The sequence below is a fragment of the Cherax quadricarinatus genome, chromosome 22 (assembly GCF_038502225.1).
Source record: "Cherax quadricarinatus isolate ZL_2023a chromosome 22, ASM3850222v1, whole genome shotgun sequence".
Taxonomy (NCBI): domain Eukaryota; kingdom Metazoa; phylum Arthropoda; class Malacostraca; order Decapoda; family Parastacidae; genus Cherax; species Cherax quadricarinatus.
Genome location: NC_091313.1, coordinates 23889354 through 23913935, shown reverse-complemented (window position 1 = coordinate 23913935; position 24582 = coordinate 23889354). Strand labels below are relative to the sequence as shown.

General features: G+C 41.4%; 1 protein-coding gene across 1 annotated transcript in view; it reads left to right on the top strand.

Moving 5' to 3' along the window:
- The window catches only part of LOC128689647 (uncharacterized), a 39039-nt gene extending 33621 nt beyond the window's left edge, over positions 1 to 5418 (top strand). Inside the window, exons 3-4 of the mRNA XM_070087552.1 lie at positions 2832 to 2940; positions 3419 to 5418. Of these exons, the coding sequence (XP_069943653.1) occupies positions 2832 to 2940; positions 3419 to 3542 (233 nt within the window). The 3' untranslated portion in view covers positions 3543 to 5418. The remainder of the gene's footprint in view (positions 1 to 2831; positions 2941 to 3418) is intronic.
- The last annotated feature ends 19164 nt before the right edge of the window (positions 5419 to 24582 follow it).

Here is a 24582-nt window from a genome sequence, read left to right as displayed (position 1 = left end):
CGGTGTTATACTCACCCCCAGATCTTTTTGCTTGAGTGAGGTTTGCAGACTTTGGCCATCTAAACTATATTGTGTCTGCGGTCTTCTTTGTCCTTCCCCAATCTTCATGACTTTGCATTTGGTGGGGTTAAACTCAAGGAGCCAGTTGCTGGACCAGGCTTGTAGCCTGTCCAGGTCTCTTTGTAGTCCTGCCTGATCCTCATCCGATTTGATTCTTCTCATTAACTTCACATCGTCCGCAAACAAGGACACTTCTGAGTCTATCCCTTCCGTTATGTCATTCACATATACCAAGAACAGCACAGGTCCAAGGACTGACCCCTGTGGAACCCCGCTTGTCACAGACGCCCACTTTGACACCTCGTCACGTACCATGACTCGTTGTTGCCTCCCTATAAGGTATTGTCTTATCCATTGCAGTGCCTTTCCTGTTATGTGTGCCTGATCCTCTAGCTTTTGCAGTAACCTCTTGTGAGGAACTGTGTCGAAGGCCTTCTTGCACTCCATAAAAATGCAGTCGATCCACCCCTCTCTCTCTTGTCTTACTTCTGTCACCTTGTCATAAAACTCTAATAGGTTTGTGACACAGGATTTTCCCTCCCTGAAACCATGCTTTTTGTCAATTATACACTTGTTTCTTTCCAGGTGCTCCGCCACTCTCCTCCTGATGATCTTCTCCATGACCTTGCATACTATACACGTTAGTAATACAGGTCTGTAGTTTAGTGCCTCATGTCTGTCTCCCTTTTTAAAAATTGGGACTACATTTGCCATCTTCCATACCTCGGGGAGTTGCCCAGTTTCAAATGATGTGTTGAAGATCTTTGTCAATGGTACACACAATGTCTCTGCTCCCTCTTTAAGGACCCACGGAGAGATGTTGTCTGGTCCCACCGCCTTTGAGGTGTCAAGTTCGCATAGCAGCTTCTTCACCTCCTTCTTGGTTATATGTACCTCATCCAGCACTTGCTGGTGCACCCCCCTGCTCTGATTTCCTGGAGTCCTACTGGTTTCCACTGTAAATACTTCTTTAAATCTTGTGTTGAGCTCCTGATATACCTCTCGGTCGTTTCTTGTGAATTCCCCATCACCCTTCCTCAGTCTGATTACCTGGTCCTTGACTGTTGTTTTCCTCCTGATGTGGCTGTACAACAGCTTCGGGTCAGTCTTGACTTTCGTTGCTATGTCATTTTCGTATTGCCGCTGAGCCTCCCTTCTTATCTGTGCATATTCGTTTCTGGCTCTTCGGTTAATCTCTTTATTTTCCTGAGTTCTCTGTCTTCTGTACCTTTTCCATTCTCTAGTACACCTAGTTTTTGCCGCCCTACACCTTTGGGTGAACCAAGGACTCTTTCTGTTCTTCCCATTATTTCTGTTTCCCTTGGGAACAAATCTCTCCTCTGCCTCCTTGCATTTTGTTGCCACATAGTCCATCATTTCTTGTACTGGTTTTCCTGTCAGTTCCCTCTCCCACTGAATGTCTTGAAAGAAGTTCCTCAAGCCTGAGTAGTTCCCCCTTTTGTAGTTTGGTTTTTCCCACCCTATTCCTGCTGCTCTCTCCACTTGGAGCTCAACTATGTAGTCGAAGCACAGAACCACATGATCACTAGCTCCCAGGGGCCTTTCATACATGATATCCTCGATGTCAGAACTACTCAAGGTGAATACAAGGTCCAGTCTTGCTGGTTCATCCTCTCCTCTCTCTCTGGTAGTTTCTCTAACATGTTGATGCATGAGGTTTTCCAGTACCACATCCATCATCTTGGCTCTCCATGTTTCGGGACCCCCATGGGGCTCCAGGTTTTCCCAGTCAATCTCCTTGTGATTGAAATCACCCATAACTAGTAACTTTGCTCCCCCCGTGTGTGCTCTCCTGGCCACCTCGGCTAGTATGTCGACCATTGCTCTGTTGCTCTCATCGTATTCTTCTCTTGGCCTCCTGCAGTTCTGTGGTGGGTTGTACATTACTGCAATTATCACCTTATGTCCCTCAGACTGGATTGTTCCTACTAAGTAGTCCCTTTCGCCCGTGCCATCCATTCCTTCCATTTTCTCAAACCCCCACTGGTTTTTAATGAGCAGTGCAACTCCTCCCCCTCTCATCCCTCTGTCTTTCCTGAGGATTTGATATCCGGTTGGAAAGATTGAATCTGTTATTATTCTGGTGAGTTTTGCTTCGGTGAGTGCTATTATGTCTGGGGATGTCTCTTTGATTCTTTCGTGCCACTCCTCATACTTATTTGTTATTCCATCTGCATTTGTATACCACACCTTCAACTTCTTTTCTAAGATTGTGGTCTGGGAGGTGTATTGGGGTTGGGGAAGTGGGAGACCTGATAAGGAACTATGGGTGGTTGCTGTGGGGGTGGAGTTTGTAATGCAGTGGGTGGGGGCATTGGATGTGGCATGGGTGTTTTGGTTTAGAGTGTTTGGTTGCACTGGGGTTGACCTGGTTGGGAGGCTTCTATAGGAAGTTGTGAGGGAGGCTGCATTTGATCTTCCTGTGTCTGGGATCTCCTGCCTGTCTTCTCCATCCCCTCTCTTTCCTCCTTTCGCCTTTGTACCATCTCTCTCTGTTTCTGCCTTTCTGCTTGTGTTCTGTCGCGGTCGAGATACACCTTCCTGTATGCCGGCATGTCCCTTAATCGTGCTTTCTCCTGCAGGATCCTGTTCCGAGTCGATTCTGCCTGTGTGTGTGTGTGTGTGTTAGTTACTAGTTGTCAAAGGAACTTGTCGATGGACACTTGGCCTGTGGTGCAATTGTTTGTTTGTGTGTGTAAGAATATGTAAGTTTGTATATCTGTATCAATAACATGTGTTGGTATATGTAGGTGTAGAGAACGGCGCAGAACAAGATGACCGTGTCAGCGGTGGTCATCGTGGTGGTGATGGTTGTGGGTTGTGCCACCTTGACACACGCTGGCGATATAATTGGCACTTGTGAGTAAAAAGTATTTTAATTATCTTTACTGTAGTAAATGGTCCGACTTGTACCATTTACAAGTCATACTTCGTCGTAAGCTCCTCTCTCCTATGTGTGGTTATTTGTGTATGATAAATTACACATATGCAACATCTGGATTTATATATATGTATGTATATATATATATATATATATATATATATATATATATATATATATGTGTGTGTGTGTGTGTGTGTGTGTGTATATATATATATATATATAGATATATATATATATATATATATATATATATATATATATATATATGTGTGTGTGTGTGTGTGTGTAACAAATTTCAGCAATAATATAATATTTTTAAAGCATTATAAGGATTTCAAATATTTATTGGCAAGTGAAATACAGTATATAAATTGTCTTCAAACTTTGAGTTTCAGCATTTTAAAATAATCTGCTTATTTATTGTCTATAACAACATTACTTCAACACTTGCAGCGCTGTTAGAGTCATACAAGACTGTGCTGCTGGAGCAAGATGTGACGATGCCCAGGGAAGAACTGATCACAATCCTCTCGTCCTTCGTAGAAAACCTCCGTGTACGACAAATAATCAACGATGACAGCACTTGGTTCTTTATCAGAGGCAACTTAATCTCAGCTATCCACCTCCTATCTTCCAGCGAAAGTGCTGCTGTTGCTGCTGCCCGTCAAATTGTCCGGTTCACCTTCAGATGTTTTGGTCCGCCTTTACAGACGACATTGTAAACGAGAGAAACTTAGGAATTGGAGCAGCGCTGTATAGCCCTTGTGGTTTAGCGCTTCTTTTTTATTATAATAATAATTAGGAATTGGATGCAAGATCTAGTGCCTTTCATGCAGCATTTTCTCGCTCTTATTTTCATTAACATAGACGTTGATCTATAATGCAACATATCAATAATTTTCCAAATTTGATACGATGTAATGAGGAAAGAAGTAAAAAAAGAAATTTCTCGAAATTTATGCTATGAGAATGTAATAATACCCAGTCACTCGGCCTAGGGATCTTCTATATAAACACGTGGATATACAACACATGTAAGTGGATCAGCAACTATGCTGACATATAAAGTACTTCCAGTTATGTGCAGACTTATGTTAAACATCTTCACACTGGTGAGAAATGCAATGAAAGTAGAAGATTTTGCCTCGGTACAAAAGCTGAGAAAGGAGGAGGTCTCGGATGAGTTTGCTAGAGTACCTAAAAAGAACAACCACAGACGCCCACGCATGCACCCGTCCACGCATGCACTCGCCCACGCACACACTCGCGCACATACGCTCACACAAGCTGATAAACACCTCACTTTTTTATTAGGCCAAACTTTTCCTATTTTACATTTTCTTGGCAACATTTTTTTTTCGTTGTCTTGGAAAGGAATAAACCTACAATTACAAGGAAACATTTGAGATGCAAATACTTTTCAAAGATATGGTGAAAAAAAAAAGACTAGACCAAAATTTCATTTGAAATTTTATATTTGAGCGAGTTTCAAAAATTTCCAGCGAAAAATATATCATGCTTGTCTCTATCAAAGTATGAAGAGACTAAATATTTTCAGTGCAGTCAGAAAATAGGTCCCAAATTCTTATAGGAATTGTATAGTTACTCTGAATACTCGTATTATTATTATTATTATTATTATTATTATTATTATTATTATTATTATTATTATGATTATTATTATTATTATTATTATTATTATTATTATTATTATTATTATTATTATATACGTGATTTTTAATTAAGTTGTAGAGTATTTTTATATTTAATTTCCTTCGTGGGAGTTTGTTTAATTGCTACGAAGGGTTTTGATTCGAGGAACTGGAGTTATCATTAGAGCTTCCCATGAATATAATAAAAATTATATTTACTACATATATTTTTCTAGTCAACTAATGCCAAAATTATTTAGTTTTGTATTTTGTATTCAGATCAGTAACATTATAATTGTGTTCCTTATTGTCTAAATTAATAATAATTTGCTTAATTGATTTTTATTATTAAAATAATGGTGCACAACATCGACAATGTAGGTATAAGGTTCGTCAGGAAACAGTGTTTCCTGACGCAGGTCTTAGTCACATGATGCCCCGCAGCTGGAGCTTTTGGTCATCTGACCGAGGCCTTCGGCTGGGTTACCCGCTCACCCCTTTAAATATTATAGTCACTTCTACAAGATGATGAATTAGACACGTGTAACATCCGGATGTATTTATGTGACTTCATCAGAGGTATTTTTGCGTTTTTAATTAATCTACCGGTTGGCGAAAAGTTCTCAAATAAACATTACTCAGGTACTGCACGTGTGTTTTATTTTTTTGAGCTTTGCTGGAAAATTAGACTAAGTTATATATTTCAGTCTTTACCCTTTTGTTTTTTGACTTGACACTGCACTTGCTTCTCTTTTTATTCACTGAATGAAATTTATATTAATCATTTTGTACACATTTCTATAAATTATGCAGTTATGCTTATAAATGTATATTTATCTAAACGCTTTCTTTTCATTCCTTTTAGTTATATATATATATATATATATATAAGGCCGAAGGAGATTAGTGTTCGTGATTGGTTCACTTGGTGATTTCAACCTAAGGCATACAAATTGGAAGAATGTAGCAAATAATGTTATAGCTGAAACAATCCCCGGAGGTAGCGCAGATGAAAGGTCACACACACATGAGCTACTAAGTCTCTGCGAAAAACACACCTTAAGCCAGCAGATAGTGGAGCCAACAAGACTAGAAAACACACTTGACCATATCTTCACAAATAATGAGGACCTGATAAGAGACATAAGAATATAAAAAACAACTAATTCCGATCACAATCTAATCGAAGTCCAGATGTACATGCATAGGGGTCCTGATCAGCAGAATGCATGTACCTGTGAAGGTGTCTTCACAAAATACAACTTCAACAACAAGAACATCAACTGGGACCAGGTAAACCATGTCCTAAATGAAACATGTTGGGAAGATGTCTTAAATGACATGGATCCAAACCAGTGCCTTGAAAGGATCAACTTCCTGGTAGCCGAAGCATGTTCTAGGCATATTCCCCTAAGAAAGAAGAAGAGCAGGAGTAAACTGGAGAGAAAAAGACGCTCCCTCTACAGAAGAAGACGAAGAGTCACTGAGCTCCTCAGGAGTGCTAGAATATCTGATACACGAAAGGAGGCGCTGACCAGGGAAGTGGAAACTATCGAACTTAAGCTAAATGACTCTTACAGGAACCAGGAGAGGCAGGAGGAGCTTAAAGCTATTAGTGAAATTGAAAGAAATTCAAAATATTTCTTTTCATATGCCAAAAACAAGGCAAATACCACATCTAGTATCGGGCCCTTACTCAGACAGGATGGGAATTACACAGATGACAACAAGGAAATGAGTGAAATATTGAAATCTCAGTATGACTCTGTGTTTAGTGAACCACTAATCGGTCTGAGGATCGACGACCCAAATGATTTCTTCATGAATGAGCCTCAAAGCTCCATAAATGTATGCCAGATTTCCGACATTACCCTAACTCCGATAGATTTCGAAAAAGCCATTGACAACATGCCTATGCACTCAGCCCCGGGCCCTGACTCGTGGAACTCTGTTTTCATTAAGAACTGCAAGAAACCCCTCTCGTGTGCCCTAAGTACACTATGGAGGAGGAGCTTGGACATGGGTGAAATTCCACAGTCACTTAAAACAACGGATATAGCCCCACTCCATAAAGGTGGCAGCAAAGCATTAGCTAAGAACTATAGACCAATAGCTCTGACGTCCCACATCATAAAAATCTTTGAAAGAGTGCTAAGAAGCAGTATTGCAAATCACCTGGATTCCCAAAATCTGCACAATCCAGGGCAACATGGGTTCAGGGCAGGTCGCTCCTGCCTCTCACAACTACTGGATCACTATGACATGGCCTTGGATGCACTGGGAGAAAATCAGAATGCAGATGTAATATACACAGACTTTGCAAAAGCATTTGGCAAATGCGATCATGGCGTAATAGCCCATAAAATACGTGCTAAAGGAATAACTGGGAAAGTGGGGAGATGGATCTTCAACTTCCTAACAAATCGAACACAAAGAGTAGTGGTCAACAGAGTTAAATCGGAGGCTGCCATAGTGAAGAGCTCTGTTCCACAAGGCACAGTACTCGCCCCCATCTTATTCCTTATCCTCATATCAGACATAAACAGAAATATACACCACAGCACCGTATCATCCTTTTCGGATGATACTAGGATCTGCATGAGGCTGTCATCTGCTGAGGACGCGGTTAACCTCCAAGAAGATATAAACAAAGTTTTCCAGTGGGCAACGGTAAACAATATGATGTTCAATGAGGACAAATTCCAACTACTCCGTTATGGAAAACTGGAGGAGATAATAACTAGAACAGAGTATACTACTGACTCCGGCCATACAATAGAGCGAAAAAATAATGTAAGGGACCTGGGAGTAGTAATGTCTGAGGATCTCACTTTCAAGGATCACAACAGTGCCACAATCGCACGTGCAAAGAAAAGGATAGGTGTAGACAGCCTGTACTGTCTGCACAGACAGCCCATGCTGTCTGCCAGCTTAGTTCATATTTTGTGCCACTCAGGTGCCGCCCTCTGTAGCCAGGCCTCTAGGTAGGCACGCCACCCTGCCGGCCCATGTCTCTCCCTCACTCCTAGGCCGACCGACTTGACAGACACAAGTGCTCCCCCTCCACGGACTGGCTTGCGGTCACTCCCTCACACTGCCCGTTGTGTACTCACTCCTACCCAATTAAAGCCAAACTAGTCCACGGCCGTATCATTGCTACCTACGCTACCTCCATCGGCACTAAACCGTTGTTCAGCAGAAGAACAGAAATAACATAGGATGGATAATGAGAACTTTCAAAACGAGAAATGCCAAGCCCATGATGATCCTTTTCAAATCACTTGTTCTCTCTAGGCTGGGATACTGCTGTACATTAACATCTCCATTCAAAGCATGTGAAATCGCAGATCTAGAGAGTGTACAGAGATCCTTTACTGCACGTATAAGTTCTGCCAAGCACCTTAACTACTGGGAACGCTTGGAAGCACTTGACTTGTACTCGTTGGAACGCAGGAGGGAGAGATATATCATAATCTACACTTGGAAAATCTTGGAAGGAATGGTCCCAAATCTGCACACAGAAATCACTCCCTACGAAGGTAAAAGACTGGGCAGGCGATGCAAAATGCCCCCAATAAAAAGTAGGGGCGCCATTGGTACACTAAGGGAAAACACCAAAAGTGTCCGGGGCCCAAAACTGTTCAACAGCCTCCCATCAAGCATTAGGGGAATTGCCAATAAACCCCTGGCTGCCTTCAAGAGAGAGCTGGACAGATACCTAAAGTCAGTGCCGGATCAGCCGGGCTGTGGCTCGTACATTGGACTGCGTGCGGCCAGCAGTAACAGCCTAGTTGATCAGGCCCTGATCCATCGGGAGGCCTGGTCATGGACCGGGCCGCGGGGGCGTTGATCCCCGGAATAACCTCCAGGTATATATATATATATATATATATATATATATATATATATATATATATATATATATATATATATATATATATATATATATATATATATATATATATATATATAAAAATAGGGAGGTACCACCTCTAGAATTGTCCTGGGGACCCTCATCCTCAGAGAAAAGAATAAACTTGCTTCAGGGAAAGCTCAATGTTCTCCCTGAAGCTATTTGAGAATTTTCTCCTACCACCCCCTATATTTAATATATATATTTTATTTACAGACAAAATACATTGATAAAACATTCACAAAAATACAATAGATAACTCAGAGCTACATCTTGAATACTTCGTCAAGCTCCCCGGTGGTGGGCCACGTGCCCAGAATGCTGCAGGCATTTCCTCTCTGGCTCGCAACACTGATCCTCTGAAAGAGGAAGCTGGTCGCCCTGTGGTCCTTGGTTTCTATGATGAACTTTTCACCCAGCTCTTTGAGAAACTTTAGAGCACACTTGCCTCATGTTCCAAGGGTCTCCGACCCTATTGGGATGAAGTTATAGCAAGGGGAAAGGTCTTCATATCTGCAGATCTTCTGGGTCTCCCTGTGGTTGGCAACTCCACCCCCTTCAGCTACAGAGTATGGCAAGTAGGTGTCTGCCAATGTGGTGGCACAGGTGTAGTCCCAGGCAATCTGCTTTCCATCCTTCCAGGGTAGCATAGTGGCTCATCAGGACGCTTTTGATTTCTTTCAGACCTCTGCACTTGGGGTTCCCGTTGAGCTGGGCAACGGGCTGTGGCGAGGCTTCTCTTTATGATGTCATTGACCTCCTCATGTCTGGCATACTTCCTTTCTGCTGTGTGACACATGAGACCATGAAGTCCGAATTGATCAGCTGTCGCACTGCCGCAAATACACCTATATTCGGTGAGGATGGAGGCGGCTAGGCGAAGAGCAACACCAATCCGAATGGCCTGTGGGTCGAGTCGAGTGCCCAGGGAGGAATTAGGAACAGCTAGCAGGAAATCTGAGTGTGGTGCCTTCACCGCCAGGAGACGAGCTTTGTCCTTTCCTGAAGCGTTGGTGAGCATGGTGTTGGCGATTTTTTCCATGATCTGTTTGTCCCAATGGGACTGTTTCTGTTTGTGCTCTTTGGGAGGAGCTGGTCAACTGGAGGAGTCTGTAAGGGTGTCTCACCGCATCGCTGCTTCAGTAAACCTGGGGTCTTGAGCTCCTAACCAAAAATAACGGATTTAAATTAATCAAGCATGAAGTTAACCATCAAAACACCTCTAAATCAAAAGAGAAACCTGGTTTGAGAAAACAGCAGTCCAGGACAACAACAACAACAACAAAAAATGTGGTAAAATCCTGACACTTCATATATGAGAGTTGGAGAACATAAAGACAATCGAAAAATTCTAAACTAAATGTACCTAAATAAACTTAGTAGATGTACCTAAATAAACTTACTTATCTACTTATTGTTACTTACCATTATTTAATTTTATTCACTATTGTGGAAATTTATTTGGTCCCTAAAGTTCCACAGGACAGATACGGCATACAAAAGGGGTCCCAGAATGGCCGTAATGGAATGGCTGAGCTGGGTGGCCCTTAAACCCACCCAAACAAAAAGTGTTCTCCGAGTTGGCGTGGTTGGTAAGCACTATTTAAGTTATAGATTTACCCTTCAGGGAAGGAGTAGGTAGTTTTACTGGTAGTACACTAATATTAGGTTTACTAAGGCAACTGTAGATAATAATAATGTAGACCTAAGACCTTAACATAGGTAGTAATAGGCCGATAATGTAGGCAAACACTAGGTTAAGTTAGCTAGGGAGAACTGGCAGCCCTAGCTTGAAGGATGAGGCGTGGGTCTGGAAGACACGAGCTCTCCCTTCTGTAGACAGACACCAACTGGACAGCACGTGCCGTGATCAGCAGACGGCGCCCCCCACGTGTCTTCACATTTGAGACCTGGGGAAATCTGGTAGAGGCACCTCGATGTACCGTAGATGACCTCCTCCGTCAGACCCATTCAGTAAGACAAAACCTCCAATTTCTCTTAGGATTTCTGGCCAGTGTCTGGGGAAAAATCTTGAGTGAGTTGAACTGTAGGCCTGTATGCAACTGGCAGTGCATGCCCAGTACGTACCAGTGTCTCTTGTCTACCTAGAAGCTAGTGTCCGTGTCTGCATAGTTGTACTAGGGGATACACACCCCCTTGGATATAGGAATTTCTGAGGTGCAGGCAGGTCACTAATAACGATTGAATATTGCAGGAATTAAAGCTCCCGGTTGCACGTGGTTTCTGGGGGGAAGTTCAAAGGGGCTAAGCTTAGGAAGGTTGAAGATCAGGATATTTGCTGCAACACCAAGTAAGTTAGTCTTTATACGTGCTTGCAGGCGAGTTTCTTGCAGCATCAATCATTTGTGAAAATCTGTCCTATAAGCCACTTGTGAGGCTGAGGTACCGACCTCAGAGCTCGGTGTCAACAGAGTTTGCCAGGGTAGGTGACTCACTTGGAGGCAGTCCAGACAAATCTTCACAACTATCTTATCCTTACTTACTTCACAACGACCCCAATGGAAATAAGTCACTTTGACTTTGTTGGGGGTAATCCTAGGTAATCTACACATATGCTGCTATGTATGATAATTTATATAACTGTATTTATGTGTACCTATACCTGAATAAACTTATTTATAAGGATCATTAAGGTTGCATGGCACCAGTTTGTAGTTTACAATAGACAGCCATGAAAATCTTAAGTTCTCTTCTGCTTGGTGTTTCCCAGTCATAGAAAAGAACATTGGTTAACTATTATAAACACTGGATCTATACTTAGAGAGGTGTATTTTTCTCATCTATTTGTAAGAAAGATAAGATTTTGAGGGGATTTCTAATACAGAGGTTAGTCTCCCAGAATTAACCAATAAAATCAGTGCGTCATAGAGCACTGTCAGTCTTATTTCCATTGGGGTCCTCTAATCTTGTCCCCCGAGATGCGACTCATACCAGTCGACTAACACCCATGTACCTACTTACTGCTTGACGAACAGGCACAGCAGGTGTAAAGAAACGTGCCCAACATTTCACCCCTGCCAGGGAGTTATCAATGTATGAGGTGAATAAGCTACCAACTGAGGCATGAGCTAATCCCTATTGATAATAGCAATACCTTTATTAAGATAAGATAAGATAAGATTTCGTTCGGATTTTTAACCCCCGGAGGGTTAGCCACCCAGGATAACCCAAGAAAGTCAGTACGTCATCGAGGACTGGCTAACTTATTTCCATTGGGGTCCTTAATCTTGTCCCCCAGGATGCGAGCCACACCAGTCGACTAACACCCAGGTACCTATTTGCTGCTAGGTGAACAGGACAACAGGTGTAAGGAAACGTGTCGAAATGTTTCCACCCGCCGGGAATCTAACCCGAGCCCTCCGTGTGTGAAGCGGGAGCTTTAGCCACCAGGCCACCGGGCCTGTACAAGGTATACAGATCTAGCTGACATCAATGACATACTACTATATAAAAAGCCGCTTGTTATGCAGAGCATTTCCGGCAAATTAGGTCAGTTTTGTCCCAGGACGCGACCCACACCAGTCGACTAACACCCAGGTACCCATTTTACTGATGGGTTAACATGGACAACAGGTGTAAGGAAATTCGCCCAATGTTTCCACCCTTACCGGGAATCGAACCCGGATATTCAGCGTGTGAAGCGAGAGCTTTGCCAATCAGGCCCATTTTAGGTATTACGGTATTCTATTCCGGTGGGGAAAAGGTTATGTGTAGCTTTTAATGACCCTCGTGTAGTAGATACTCTTCAAACCCAAATAACCAACCAACGAAAATGAACAAAGCAGATAAATATATATATAAATATTATAACAATGCAAGGCTCCTCAAGGGAAGTTCCCGTTGCTGGTAGAGGCTCTTGATCCAGGGAAGTGAATTTGTCCTCGTCTTCCTTGGATGGGACTTCCTCCCACTTTCCTGCGCTGTATGAATTCCCCTAGGGGTTTAGCGCTTCCTCCTAAATACTGGCAATGCTAGGACTGAAGAAACAAAATCTTGTGTACAGGTCAAGACATATATATTACAGGAAGCGTTTCACCTCTGATGAAACCATTCGCAGCGAAACGTTTCTTTTAATATACGTTTCGAACTGTATACCAGTGTCCGTTGCCCGAGTCTTTCGGGAACACAACTCCACTTACAAATATACTAAGACTGCTTTAATCATGACCAGACACCCCTAGCAGAGTCCTTTATCTCTGTGTAATAGGTGCTTGAGTTCTGGCCACCTATATAAGTATTACAAAATTGTTTACCCTCCCCTAGTACCATACTAGTTCTGGTTCCTAACCTTTACAAAATCTGCAGCAAGATACTCAATATACTGGCTGGGATCAATTTTGTATAAATGTTCGAATTTCAGTTCTTTTCCTCTGTCTGCCACTTCTGGTACAAAAACTGGAGGCCAAAGTAACGTTTATCTTTTTTCCAAAATTTAGCCATTCAGAACTGAAGTGACGTCCAGGACACAGGAGCGTCTTGTGCGCCGTAAAATCTGGTACTTCATAAACCATACCACGGGTGGGGTTAGAACCCGCGATCCGAGTCACAAAACTCCAGATCGATGCGTTGGTCTAGAGTTTTGTGACTCTGCTCGCGGATTCTAACCCCACCCGTTTACCTGGAGTTTACCTGGAGAGAGTTCCGGGGGTCAACGCCCCCGCGGCCCGGTCTGAGACCAGGCCTCCTGGTGGATCAGAGCCTGATCAACCAGGCTGTTGCTGCTGGCTGCACGCAAACCAACATACGAGCCACAGCCCGGCTGATCCGGAACTGACTTTAGGTGCTTGTCCAGTGCCAGCTTGAAGACTGCCAGGGGTCTGTTGGTAATCCCCCTTATGTGTGCTGGGAGGCAGTTGAACAGTCTCGGGCCCCTGACACTTATTGTATGGTCTCTTAACGTGCTAGTGACACCCCTGCTTTTCATTGGGGGGATGGTGCATCGTCTGCCAAGTCTTTTGCTTTCGTAGTGGGTGATTTTCGTGTGCAAGTTCGGTACTAGTCCCTCTAGGATTTTCCAGGTGTATATAATCATGTATCTCTCCCTCCTGCGTTCCAGGGAATACAGGTTTAGGAACCTCAAGCGCTCCCAATAATTGAGGTGTTTTATCTCCGTTATGCGCGCCTTGAAAGTTCTCTGTACATTTTCTAGGTCGGCAATTTCACCTGCCTTGAAAGGTGCTGTTAGTGTGCAGCAATATTCCAGCCTAGATAGAACAAGTGACCTGAAGAGTGTCATCATGGGCTTGGCCTCCCTAGTTTTGAAGGTTCTCATTATCCATCCTGTCATTTTTCTAGCAGATGCGATTGATACAATGTTATGGTCCTTGAAGGTGAGATCCTCCGACATGATCACTCCCAGGTCTTTGACGTTGGTGTTTCACTCTATTTTGTGGCCAGAATTTGTTTTGTACTCTGATGAAGATTTAATTTCCTCATGTTTACCATATCTGAGTAATTGAAATTTCTCATCGTTGAACTTCATATTGTTTTCTGCAGCCCACTGAAAGATTTGGTTGATGTCTGCCTGGAGCTTTGCAGTGTCTGCAATGGAAGACACTGTCATGCAGATTCGGGTGTCATCTGCAAAGGAAGACACGGTGCTGTGGCTGACATCCTTGTCTATGTCGGATATAAGGTGGTATGGTTTGTTTGCAATCTTATCATTACGATTTCGTGAGTCTGGTACTTCATCCTGGCCGACATGTACTCTAGCATCCAGGTCAAGCACGAATCTCGCAATCCTATTCTGGGTAACTTGCAGCCTATTTTTCGGTTACTTTTGTTAATACAAAGTACCACTAAATGCTCAAGGCTTGTTGATTACATAATTTATGGATATCTAATTAAAATGCTGTGGATAAGTATTGAATTTCCACTAAGCTTCGGACCCATGTCACTCATTTTTGTTTTGTAACTATTTGTTACACCCTTGTAACCTTATTTGTCATATAAAGATTCGTATTCGTAAAAAAGTGCACAAATTCAGATACGCTAAAAACTGATTACAAATAAACATTACAAATACAAATATCATGCGTTAAATAATTCCTCAGAGTAATGTAACAACTTATTTTTTAAGTAACGTGTGCCATTACATTCCTGCCTACAAAAACATTTTATTTGTCCTGTATGACCTATACGGGGTTCGGCGCTTTGTTTTCGCCAGTAATAATAATAATAATAATAATAATAATAATAATAATAATAATAATAATAATAATAATTTCGCTAAAGAATGAATAACTCAGCTGGAAAGCCGGAAAAAAGAAGCAGGCCAGATAGGATGCGTGAATACAAAACTGTAGTGGCTTCAGTCACTCAGAATAAGTAATGTATAGACTCAACAAGATGAAAGGTCAAAGTCAGTGGGTTAGTTAGTTAGTTACCATTTTGTACTAGGCACTTGGGTACCAAGATATTACTGACAAATACTGAGAAATGAAACGTGTGAGATAACTGTCTATTTCTAGTGTCTGTTTATTCACTAGTCTCTTACTCCCCCCCCCCCCAAAAAAAAAAAAAACAATTTCCTCTCTAGCATCCGCCAACCCTCCCTAGCCCGCACATACTCTACCTAGCTTCCATCAAAACTCCCTAGCCTCCACCAACCCTCGCTAGCCTCCACCAACCCTCGCTAGCCTCCACCAACCCTCGCTAGCCTCCACCTGGGTGAGAGAGGGATGTCCGCTCCACGTCACAACAGTTGCCAATATACACATATTTGTTTTAAACATACACAAAACGATACACGTGTAGAGAAAATACTACAGTTTATACAATACGACTTGCATTTATTTACATTAAATATTATGAAAGCAACAGTATTTCAACTCACTCAGAAGCTTCCACTTAAGACAATAACTCTGGTAGATACATAATATTCTGAAGGCCACGGCCAGATGACGAAAAGATTATATATGACTAAGACCAGCGTCAGGAAATGCTTGTCCTGTTTGATGATGAACCTGATCTAACCTAACCTTCGAGAGGAGTAATAGCGTACATACACCAAGAGGTCACAGGTTCGTAGCTTTCAGTGTGTAAGCACAGAACAATTCAACTCTTCTATTAGGAATTGGGTAATCTTTTTTCGTGTTAAGGTTAACTGCAGACTGAACGAACTACATGCATTCAATAGTCATTAAGTTCAACAAAACAGCTTGAAATATTCCATTAAAGCATTCAAGATCATGTAAAAAAAATTAAATAAAATTTATTTCACTAGATTTTGCTACATGTTTTTCACATCTAAACGAAAATATAAGAAAGAAAATAAAAGTAAATAAAAAAATATCGCTCTTTCCAAATGCAACCTGGATTTTTCGTTATCAAAGGATAACCTTCTATAAAGGTATTACAGTTTTACAGCCATCTTTTGAAGATTTTTTCATTATGCATTAATTATGCAAAACCAAAATACTCGGAAGTTTGTACTGGAACATCGACTGATTCACACATCAGTGCTATAAGGCACCTAAACTACTGGGAACGGTTGAAGGTCCTTCATCTGTATTCCCTCGAACGCAGGCGAGAGAGATACATGATAATATACACTTGGAATGTCCTGGAGGGATTGGTACCAAACCTGCACACGAAAATCACTCCCTATGAGAGCAAAAGACTCGGCAGGAGATGCAACATTCCCCGATGAAAAGCAGCGGCGCCACGAGTACACTGAGAGACAACACAATAAGTGTCCGGGGCCCAAGACTTTTCAGTTGCCTCCCAGCATACATAACGGGGATTACCAATAGACCCCTGGCTGTCTTCAAGAAGGCACTGGACAGGCACCTAAAGTCAGTACCTGACCAACCGGGCTGTGGTTCGTACGTCAGCTTGCGTGCGGCCAGCAGTAACAGCCTGGTTGATCAGACCCTAATCCACCATGAGGCCTGGTCTCAGACCGGGCCGCGGGGGCGTTGACCCCCGAAACCCTCTCCAGGTAAACTCCAGGTGTGGGTCCCATCCTGGGATAAGGACCTAATTTGCCCGAAATGCTCTGTATAACAAGGGGCTTTCTATATAGTAGTATGTCAGGTAGGCCTGTATACCATGTTCATGTACTTATAGTAAATAAAGATATTATTATTATAGGTACCGTACCCCATCTGGCCATCCCACCCACACATTCAATACTAGGCATTGAAAGCGCCCTAGAGCGATAAAATGCATGTGCAGTACACTCATTACTTACCTTAAAATATATGTAGTCTTAATGTAGGGTGAGAGGTGAGTAAACGAGATTAAATGAATAAGCGAGAGAGAGAGAGAGAGAGAGAGAGAGAGAGAGAGAGAGAGAGAGAGAAGACAGCGCGAGTTATGTAAACAAACCAGCTGGTGGACATATGTGGTTTTAGTTTACTCCGCAAGCCAACTAGAAAAATATCTCATATTCATGTTAATTTATTCTACTGTGGGTATATTTATCATGTTTATATGTTACGTAGCATGTTTATTATATAATTTTGAAAAAAAATATCATAGATTAAGCAAAATATCTACATTAACGTTTTATTCAACATTTGTGTGCGAGGAACTTGGACTTCCAACAAGCATGCGTGAGCGTGTTTGATAGAAGCGAATGGAGACAAGTGGTTCCTAGGATTTGACGTGCTGTTGGAGTGTGAACAAGGTAACATTTATGAATGGATTCAGGGAAACCGGCAGGCAGGACTTGAGTCCTGGAGATGGGAAGTACAGTGCCTGCACTCTGAAGGAGGGGTGTTAATGTTGCAGTTTTATAAGTGTAGTGTAAGCGCTCCTCTGGCAAGACAGTGATGGAGTGAATGATGAAAGTTTTTCTTTTTCGGGTACCCTGCCTTGGTGGGAGGCGGCCGATGTGTTAAATATATATATATATATATATATATATATATATATATATATATATATATATATATATATATATATATATGTATATATATATATATATATATATATATATATATATATATATAATATATATACATATAAATAAATAAATATATATATATATATATATATATATATATATATATATATATATATAACAACTGTTAATGAATAAACGGAAAGATGAACGTAGGGATCTAACCGCGGTCTGTAAATTGACAGTCCGACGCTCTGCTGTCTCGGCCAGCCAGGCTTCTCTATACCTGGAGAGAGTTCCGGGGGTCAACGCCCCCGCGGCCCGGTCTGAGACCAGGAAGGATCCGGAATTAATACTTACTGTATTATATTCCGTCAGAGGCGCCAACTGTAACCCAAGTGAACTCCTTCCTTCAGCCCAGGAGCTTTAGCAGCAGATCTATTCTTGCCCCACTGTTAGAAGCCTGGGTGGCCGAGGCAGTAGACCGTCGGACTGTCAATTTGCGAGACAGAGAGAGGACACATGCATGCATCTCATAATCTTTTAATATTATTATTATTATAATCAAGGGGGAAGCGCTAAACCCGGAGGATTATACAGCGCCTGGGGGGGGGATGTGGAAGGCATTCAGGCTTAATTCGGGGAACTGGAGCACAGATCCAATTCCCTAAATCAAGAGCCCCTCACCAACATCAAGGAACCTTCCTTGAGGGGATAATCTTTTAATAAATTATGAAAAATGAGCGAACGAGTTAAATTTGTGGGATCGACCTGATGATGCCGATAAAAACATCAAATGGTATTTATCATTTTTTTTTTTTTTTTTTTTTTTTTTAAAGAGGTGGACGGGTAAGCCAACGGAAGACCTCGGTCACATAACCAAACACACCAGTGACGGGCCATCACATGGCTGAGACCCGGGTCACGAGACATCTGTCTTGTTTCCTGACGAATATTACCTAACCTAATGTGAAGATAGTAATACTCGTACAATGGTAGAGTATACCAACGGGTTATGACAGTTTATCTCGGCCCGGGTCTTTTCCAAGTAGTGGTGACCCGGCCTTGGCTTCCTATCTGGGGAGTGTCTCGAGACTTAAGTCTCCCATGGGAGGAGGTACAAGTACCTCCTCATCTTTGGGACCAAGTGTCCCCAGGCCTAGCCACATTCCCCGCCCTCACGGGGCTCGTAGGGAGAAGCTAGGCCTCTGGTCTGCCATCTGCCCCGCCCCAAAGGGGCTCGTGGGGATGGCAGTCTTATGAGCTGCAGATGGTAGCAAGCTCAGGCCTGCGAAAATGTTTCGCAGGGAAACGTGGGGGAAACGTCTCCACAATGAAATGCCATAAGATTCATTGTGTCTTATTTACACAACCTAATGATCTTAAGACACTCCGCAACAAACAACCCCTACCGTCTGGAAACGGCTCTTCTTTCACCTGAAAAGCTGTTCAGAGCCTTTTGGCAATAAAAAAAAAACATGAATACATTAAAGGAAAACTTGTACTTGTAAGCCAAAATTACCCGAAGTTTGAATACTTTCATGACCTTGGCGTCAGAGACCAATGGCATTAGAGCCAACAGTCTGCAGGGGTCCAGGCAGTAGCGGAACTCCTCGTCCAAGATACTCTTGATAGCATCGAAGTTCTGTAATGTTTCGTGGTACAGAGTGTAATCTGACCGGTTATATTTTGCCTGTCAACATGAATGGAAAATGTAATACTGCTGAACAAAGAAATTTGTAGCAGACATAATCTTCATTTGAAAAACGTTTCAAATATTGTAAAAGCTCACTTGGAAGCAAAATGTTGCCCTCATTAAGGGTTACCCTGACGTAAGTGGGTGTGTTCTATCACATACTATGTAGGCATGGCTTTCAAACGAGGGGAGTCATAACATATCATAGCCGGTAAAAATCAATTGTGTGCAGTGATTAGGTAAACATTACTATAGACGGACAATATCAAGATAAAATTAATATATTTAAGAAAAAAAGTTACGACGTACTTGTGAAGTTGATCTCCCGGACACTGAAGGAAGCGGGAAGGCCGATATGTTTCTAGAGAGTGCTGGCTGATGGTGCCTCTAGGTTATAGTGAATGAGTTGAACCTGGTGACTATTATGTTCTCAATAGTCATCCTCACATGTCCGGTCGATGAGGCACTGGGAGACCGCCAGAAGACTGCAGTCCAGTGGTCTACAAGTCTCACAGGTAACGTAAACGCAACGAAGAGTCTCGTATACCTTCGATATACCTTCAGGAAGGTATATCGGTTTTAATGTAGTGCCTCTTGGGCGCTATCAAATTTACTCATAAAATTATTTATGGAGTTTCCTCTTTATCCAGTCAATTTTTTCAGAAATAATAATATTCAAATATGAATAATGTATTTTTTTGATAATTATTATATATTATTATTATTGCTATTCTCCCTACTACTACTACTACTACTACTAATGCCACTCCTATTAATAATGACTTTTAAAATAATGCTAACACTAACAATATAATAATAATAATAATGATAATAATAATAATAATAATAATAATAATAATAATAATAATAATAATAATAATAATAATAATAATAATATAAAGAAGAAGACAAAGAAGAAGAATACGCCATCTTTTTGGCAGCCTCAGTAATGATCCTATGAAGAAGCGGAGGTAGCTGCTGAGACTAGCTAGCTGAAGGTGCCTATGATAGCCAGATCAACGTTGAAGTGAGCCAGAGCCCTCATCTCCAAGAGGTTTTAGTATTCCTCCATCCATTATCTCGTGCTGAAGAACTCATTCTCGCCCCCATCATCTACTGCCCTGCCACGACCCAAACACCGCTGAACGATGGGGCCTCCAGTCTGACGAAGGTGGAAGAGAGAGATGAAGAGTATCTTGAGAAGGATGGTCGGATCTCGTACCTGAAGGAGGAAAAGTTGTTGATAAAGAGAGACAACAAGAGAAGTTCGAGGTGGAACGTCTTGGGTTTCCTACTTAAAGACGAAAAAGATGAAGAGGTATTGCAACGTAAACAGAGGAGAACGTGCGTAGACAGGAAAAACTAGGTAAACAGAAAACGGTTGGGGAAGAAGACAAAAAATTGGCAAAACAATATATAAAAGAACAATATGATATAGACAATGCATATGAAAATGAAACATGGATTATAATAAAACATAAACATAACATGACATAAAACATAACAAAACACTTAGCCTACTGTTTGTTATCAGCCAGCACTCATCCATCTGTTTGCTATCAACTAGAACTCAACCATCTGTTTGTTGTCAACTAGCACTCAACCATCTGTTCGCTGTCAACTAACACTCAACCATCTGTGTTCTCCCAGCCAACACTAACTCTAATATTATTCACCTTTATCCATCAGTTTCCGTCAGCTCTCACCATAATCGCCCGCCATAATCGTGGCTGTTGTATCATCATATCTGGTGGCCAGCAAGTGAGATTAACTTGATAAAGAAACAAGTCTCATACAGATTCGAATGTGTCAAATGTGATACGGAGATTCCCTTTCATGATTTGTTAATGTAGCTTACTGAATAGAGGATTGCTACATACACTATTGTTAATTGCGTTTAAAAGGAATGGATTACGTTACGAGTGCATTGTGGAGCTGCTTATTATAATATAATTCAATTTAAAATATCAGAAAAGAAGCTCTTAGGCTTATAGACTATGTAGGATCTATTATATAGAGGTTTTGCACTCGGATGGTTATCCGAATGAAATGTCAGAACACTTCTGACAAAGTAACTATTGAATGAATGATGGTCAATGGCCATTTCCCACACTAGTGAGAAATGGCCAGTGTGGTTAAAAAATACTATACAAAACTATTTAAAAACAAAGGACGTAGACCCTTGCCTCTCCAGCAGGAGTATGCTTCTGATCACTTGATACCTGATGTATATACATACACACACATATATATATATATATATATATATATATATATATATATATATATATATATATATATATATATATATATTTATTTATTTTTTATTATCACACCGGCCGATTCCCACCAAGGCAGGGTGGCCCGAAAAAGAAAAACTTTCACCATCATTCACTCCATCACTGTCTTGCCAGAAGGGTGCTTTACACTACAGTTTTTAAACTGCAACATTAACACCCCTCCTTCAGAGTGCAGGCACTGTACTTCCCATCTCCAGGACTCAAGTCCGGCCTGCCGGTTTCCCTGAATCCCTTCATAAATGTTACTTTGCTCACACTCCAACAGCACGTCAAGTATTAAAAACCATTTGTCTCCATTCACTCCTATCAAACACGCTCACGCATGCCTGCTGGAAGTCCAAGCCCCTCGCACACAAAACCTCCTTTACCCCCTCCCTCCAACCCTTCCTAGGCCGACCCCTACCCCGCCTTCCTTCCACTACAGACTGATACACTCTTGAAGTCATTCTGTTTCGCTCCATTCTCTCTACATGTCCGAACCACCTCAACAACCCTTCCTCAGCCCTCTGGACAACAGTTTTGGTAATCCCGCACCTCCTCCTAACTTCCAAACTACGAATTCTCTGCATTATATTCACACCACACATTGCCCTCAGACATGACATCTCCACTGCCTCCAGCCTTCTCCTCGCTGCAACATTCATCACCCACGCTTCACACCCATATAAGAGCGTTGGTAAAACTATACTCTCATACATTCCCCTCTTTGCCTCCAAGGACAAAGTTCTTTGTCTCCACAGACTCCTAAGTGCACCACTCACTCTTTTTCCCTCATCAATTCTATGATTCACCTCATCTTTCATAGACCCATCTGCTGACACGTATATATATATATATATATATATATATATATATATATATATATATTATATATATATATATATATATATATATAGATATATATATATATATATATAATCTATATACATATATATATATAGACCATTTGTAACATAAAGGATTGGCTATATCAGACCAGCATATGCCGAGAATGGGTGAGGTATTGTGCGTGGGTAGTTAAGCTGATGGATTTCCATTGGGATAATATATTGCTGGGTGGAGAGCAGTGAGGCATTATTTTCACCACTGAGTGACGCTATAAATTTGCTCCGAGTGCACATTAAGGCACCTGATGTAGAGTTTGCTCTAGATTTTAATAAATATTTTTCTTTATTTCATATGGATGCGAAAACCAATCGTTTATCATTACTTATAAGTTCTTTACTCTCAGAGTCCACAGCGTTATGAAGTTCTATCCATAGCGATGCTTACTATTTAAATACAGATATGCTCTGCAGATTGTCTTACCAGAACTTCAAACATTTCATTTCCATTTATATACTATGTAGAGAGAAATGTAAGTTGTACAAGTTTCAACTTAAACTGAGGTTTGTAAATAGAAAATGCATATTTGCATACATGTACTATATATTAATATATAATTACACAATATTTAGATTTATAAATTTTAAAACCGTTGTGGGATACTGCTGTGTTTAAAAACTATGTGAGTGTAAGCTTCCACATCCCCCTTCAAGCTAATACAATAAATAAATGAACACAGGTTTCAATCCAGTAGCATGCAGATACTAATATATCGTCACTTATTAGAATGGGCGATAGATCATCAGCTTCAAACTACTGTCCAATTAATTTTACATCAGTTGTAGCCATTATATTTTACCATTAATGAGAAATTAAAATTAAAAAATTCCTGTGAATAATAGTTATAATAATCACGGCATGGCTTTTTTATATATATATATACATATATAAATTTTTGCCTTATAAGTGACTCTCGCTGCAAGAAAATGTTTTTGAAGCAATGGAAGGTTATCAAAATTGTGATATTCATGATACTGAAGAATACAAGTCACAAGAGCATGGCTAGAACAATTTACAAATAACTCACACTGTAAAGAAGAATCTTCAGACGACGTTTCGGTCCTCAGCCCAGAAATTTGCCATCCCATTTCTAGATATCTGAAATCTTACCTCTAGTTAACAAGGCAATGTGTAGTAGGCCGGTTGGAGTTATGTTGCATCTCTAGTGGGCTGGAGGGTTGGTAAGATCCTTCACATTGCTCAGCCCAATGAAGTATAAGAAATGCGCATTTAATAGTACTGTTACTGAGTATTTACTGTCAAGGAATGTGGGGGGGGGGGAAACGTAGCCTCAGCAAGGTATCCCCGAGATGCTATTATGAGTCACAATCTGCTGTTACAGAAGCTACAATTAGTTTCGAAGGTAACAGTGAAGGGGTTTAATTCGCGTTGTAATGTGCTGTCGAACGGTAGAGTACTTCACTTTACAAGATCTGTCGTAGGATAAGTCGTCCTAATCAAGTAAGCCGTTAATTGAGTTGTACGATTAGATAGGAACTGGTCACCTCCTCACTCGTGAACAGGTCTTTTTTTGTAACTGCCCCCTCGGTAACACCGGTGGCTGGTGACTGGCGCAATTCGTGCAATTCGGTTGTCAATTTAACAACATAAGAACATAAGAAAGAAGGAACACTGCAACAGGCCTACTGACCCATGCGGAGCAGGTCCAAGTCCCCCCCGGATTAGACCAATGACCCCCCCCCCCGGATTAGACCAATAACCCCCCGGCTTAGACCAATGACCCCCCCCCCCCGGATTAGACCAATGACCCACCCAGTCTGATCATCTCCACTCAAGGATGGAGCACTGTTGTACAAGACCCAGACCCAGACCCAGCAGCACAAGCTAGTCAGGTCCAACTCACACCCACCCACACCCACTCATGTATTTATCTAACCTATTTTTAAAACTACACAGCGTTTTAGCCTGAATAACTGTACTCGGGAGTTTGTTCTACTCATCCACAACTCTATTACCAAACCAGTGCTTTCCTATATCCTTTCTGAATCTGAATTTTTCCAACTTGAAACCATTGCTGCGAGTCCTGTCTTGGCTGGAAATTTTCAGCACACTATTTACATCCCCTTTATTTATTCCTGTTTTCCATTTATACACCTCGATCTTATCCCCCCTAATTCTACGCCTTTCAAGAGAGTGCAGATTCAGGGCCCTCAGTCTATCCTCATAGGGAAGATTTCTGATACATGGGATCATCTTTGTCATCCTCCTCTGTACGTTTTCCAGATCATTTATATCCATTCTGTAATACGATGACCAGAACTGAGTAGCATAGTCTAAATGA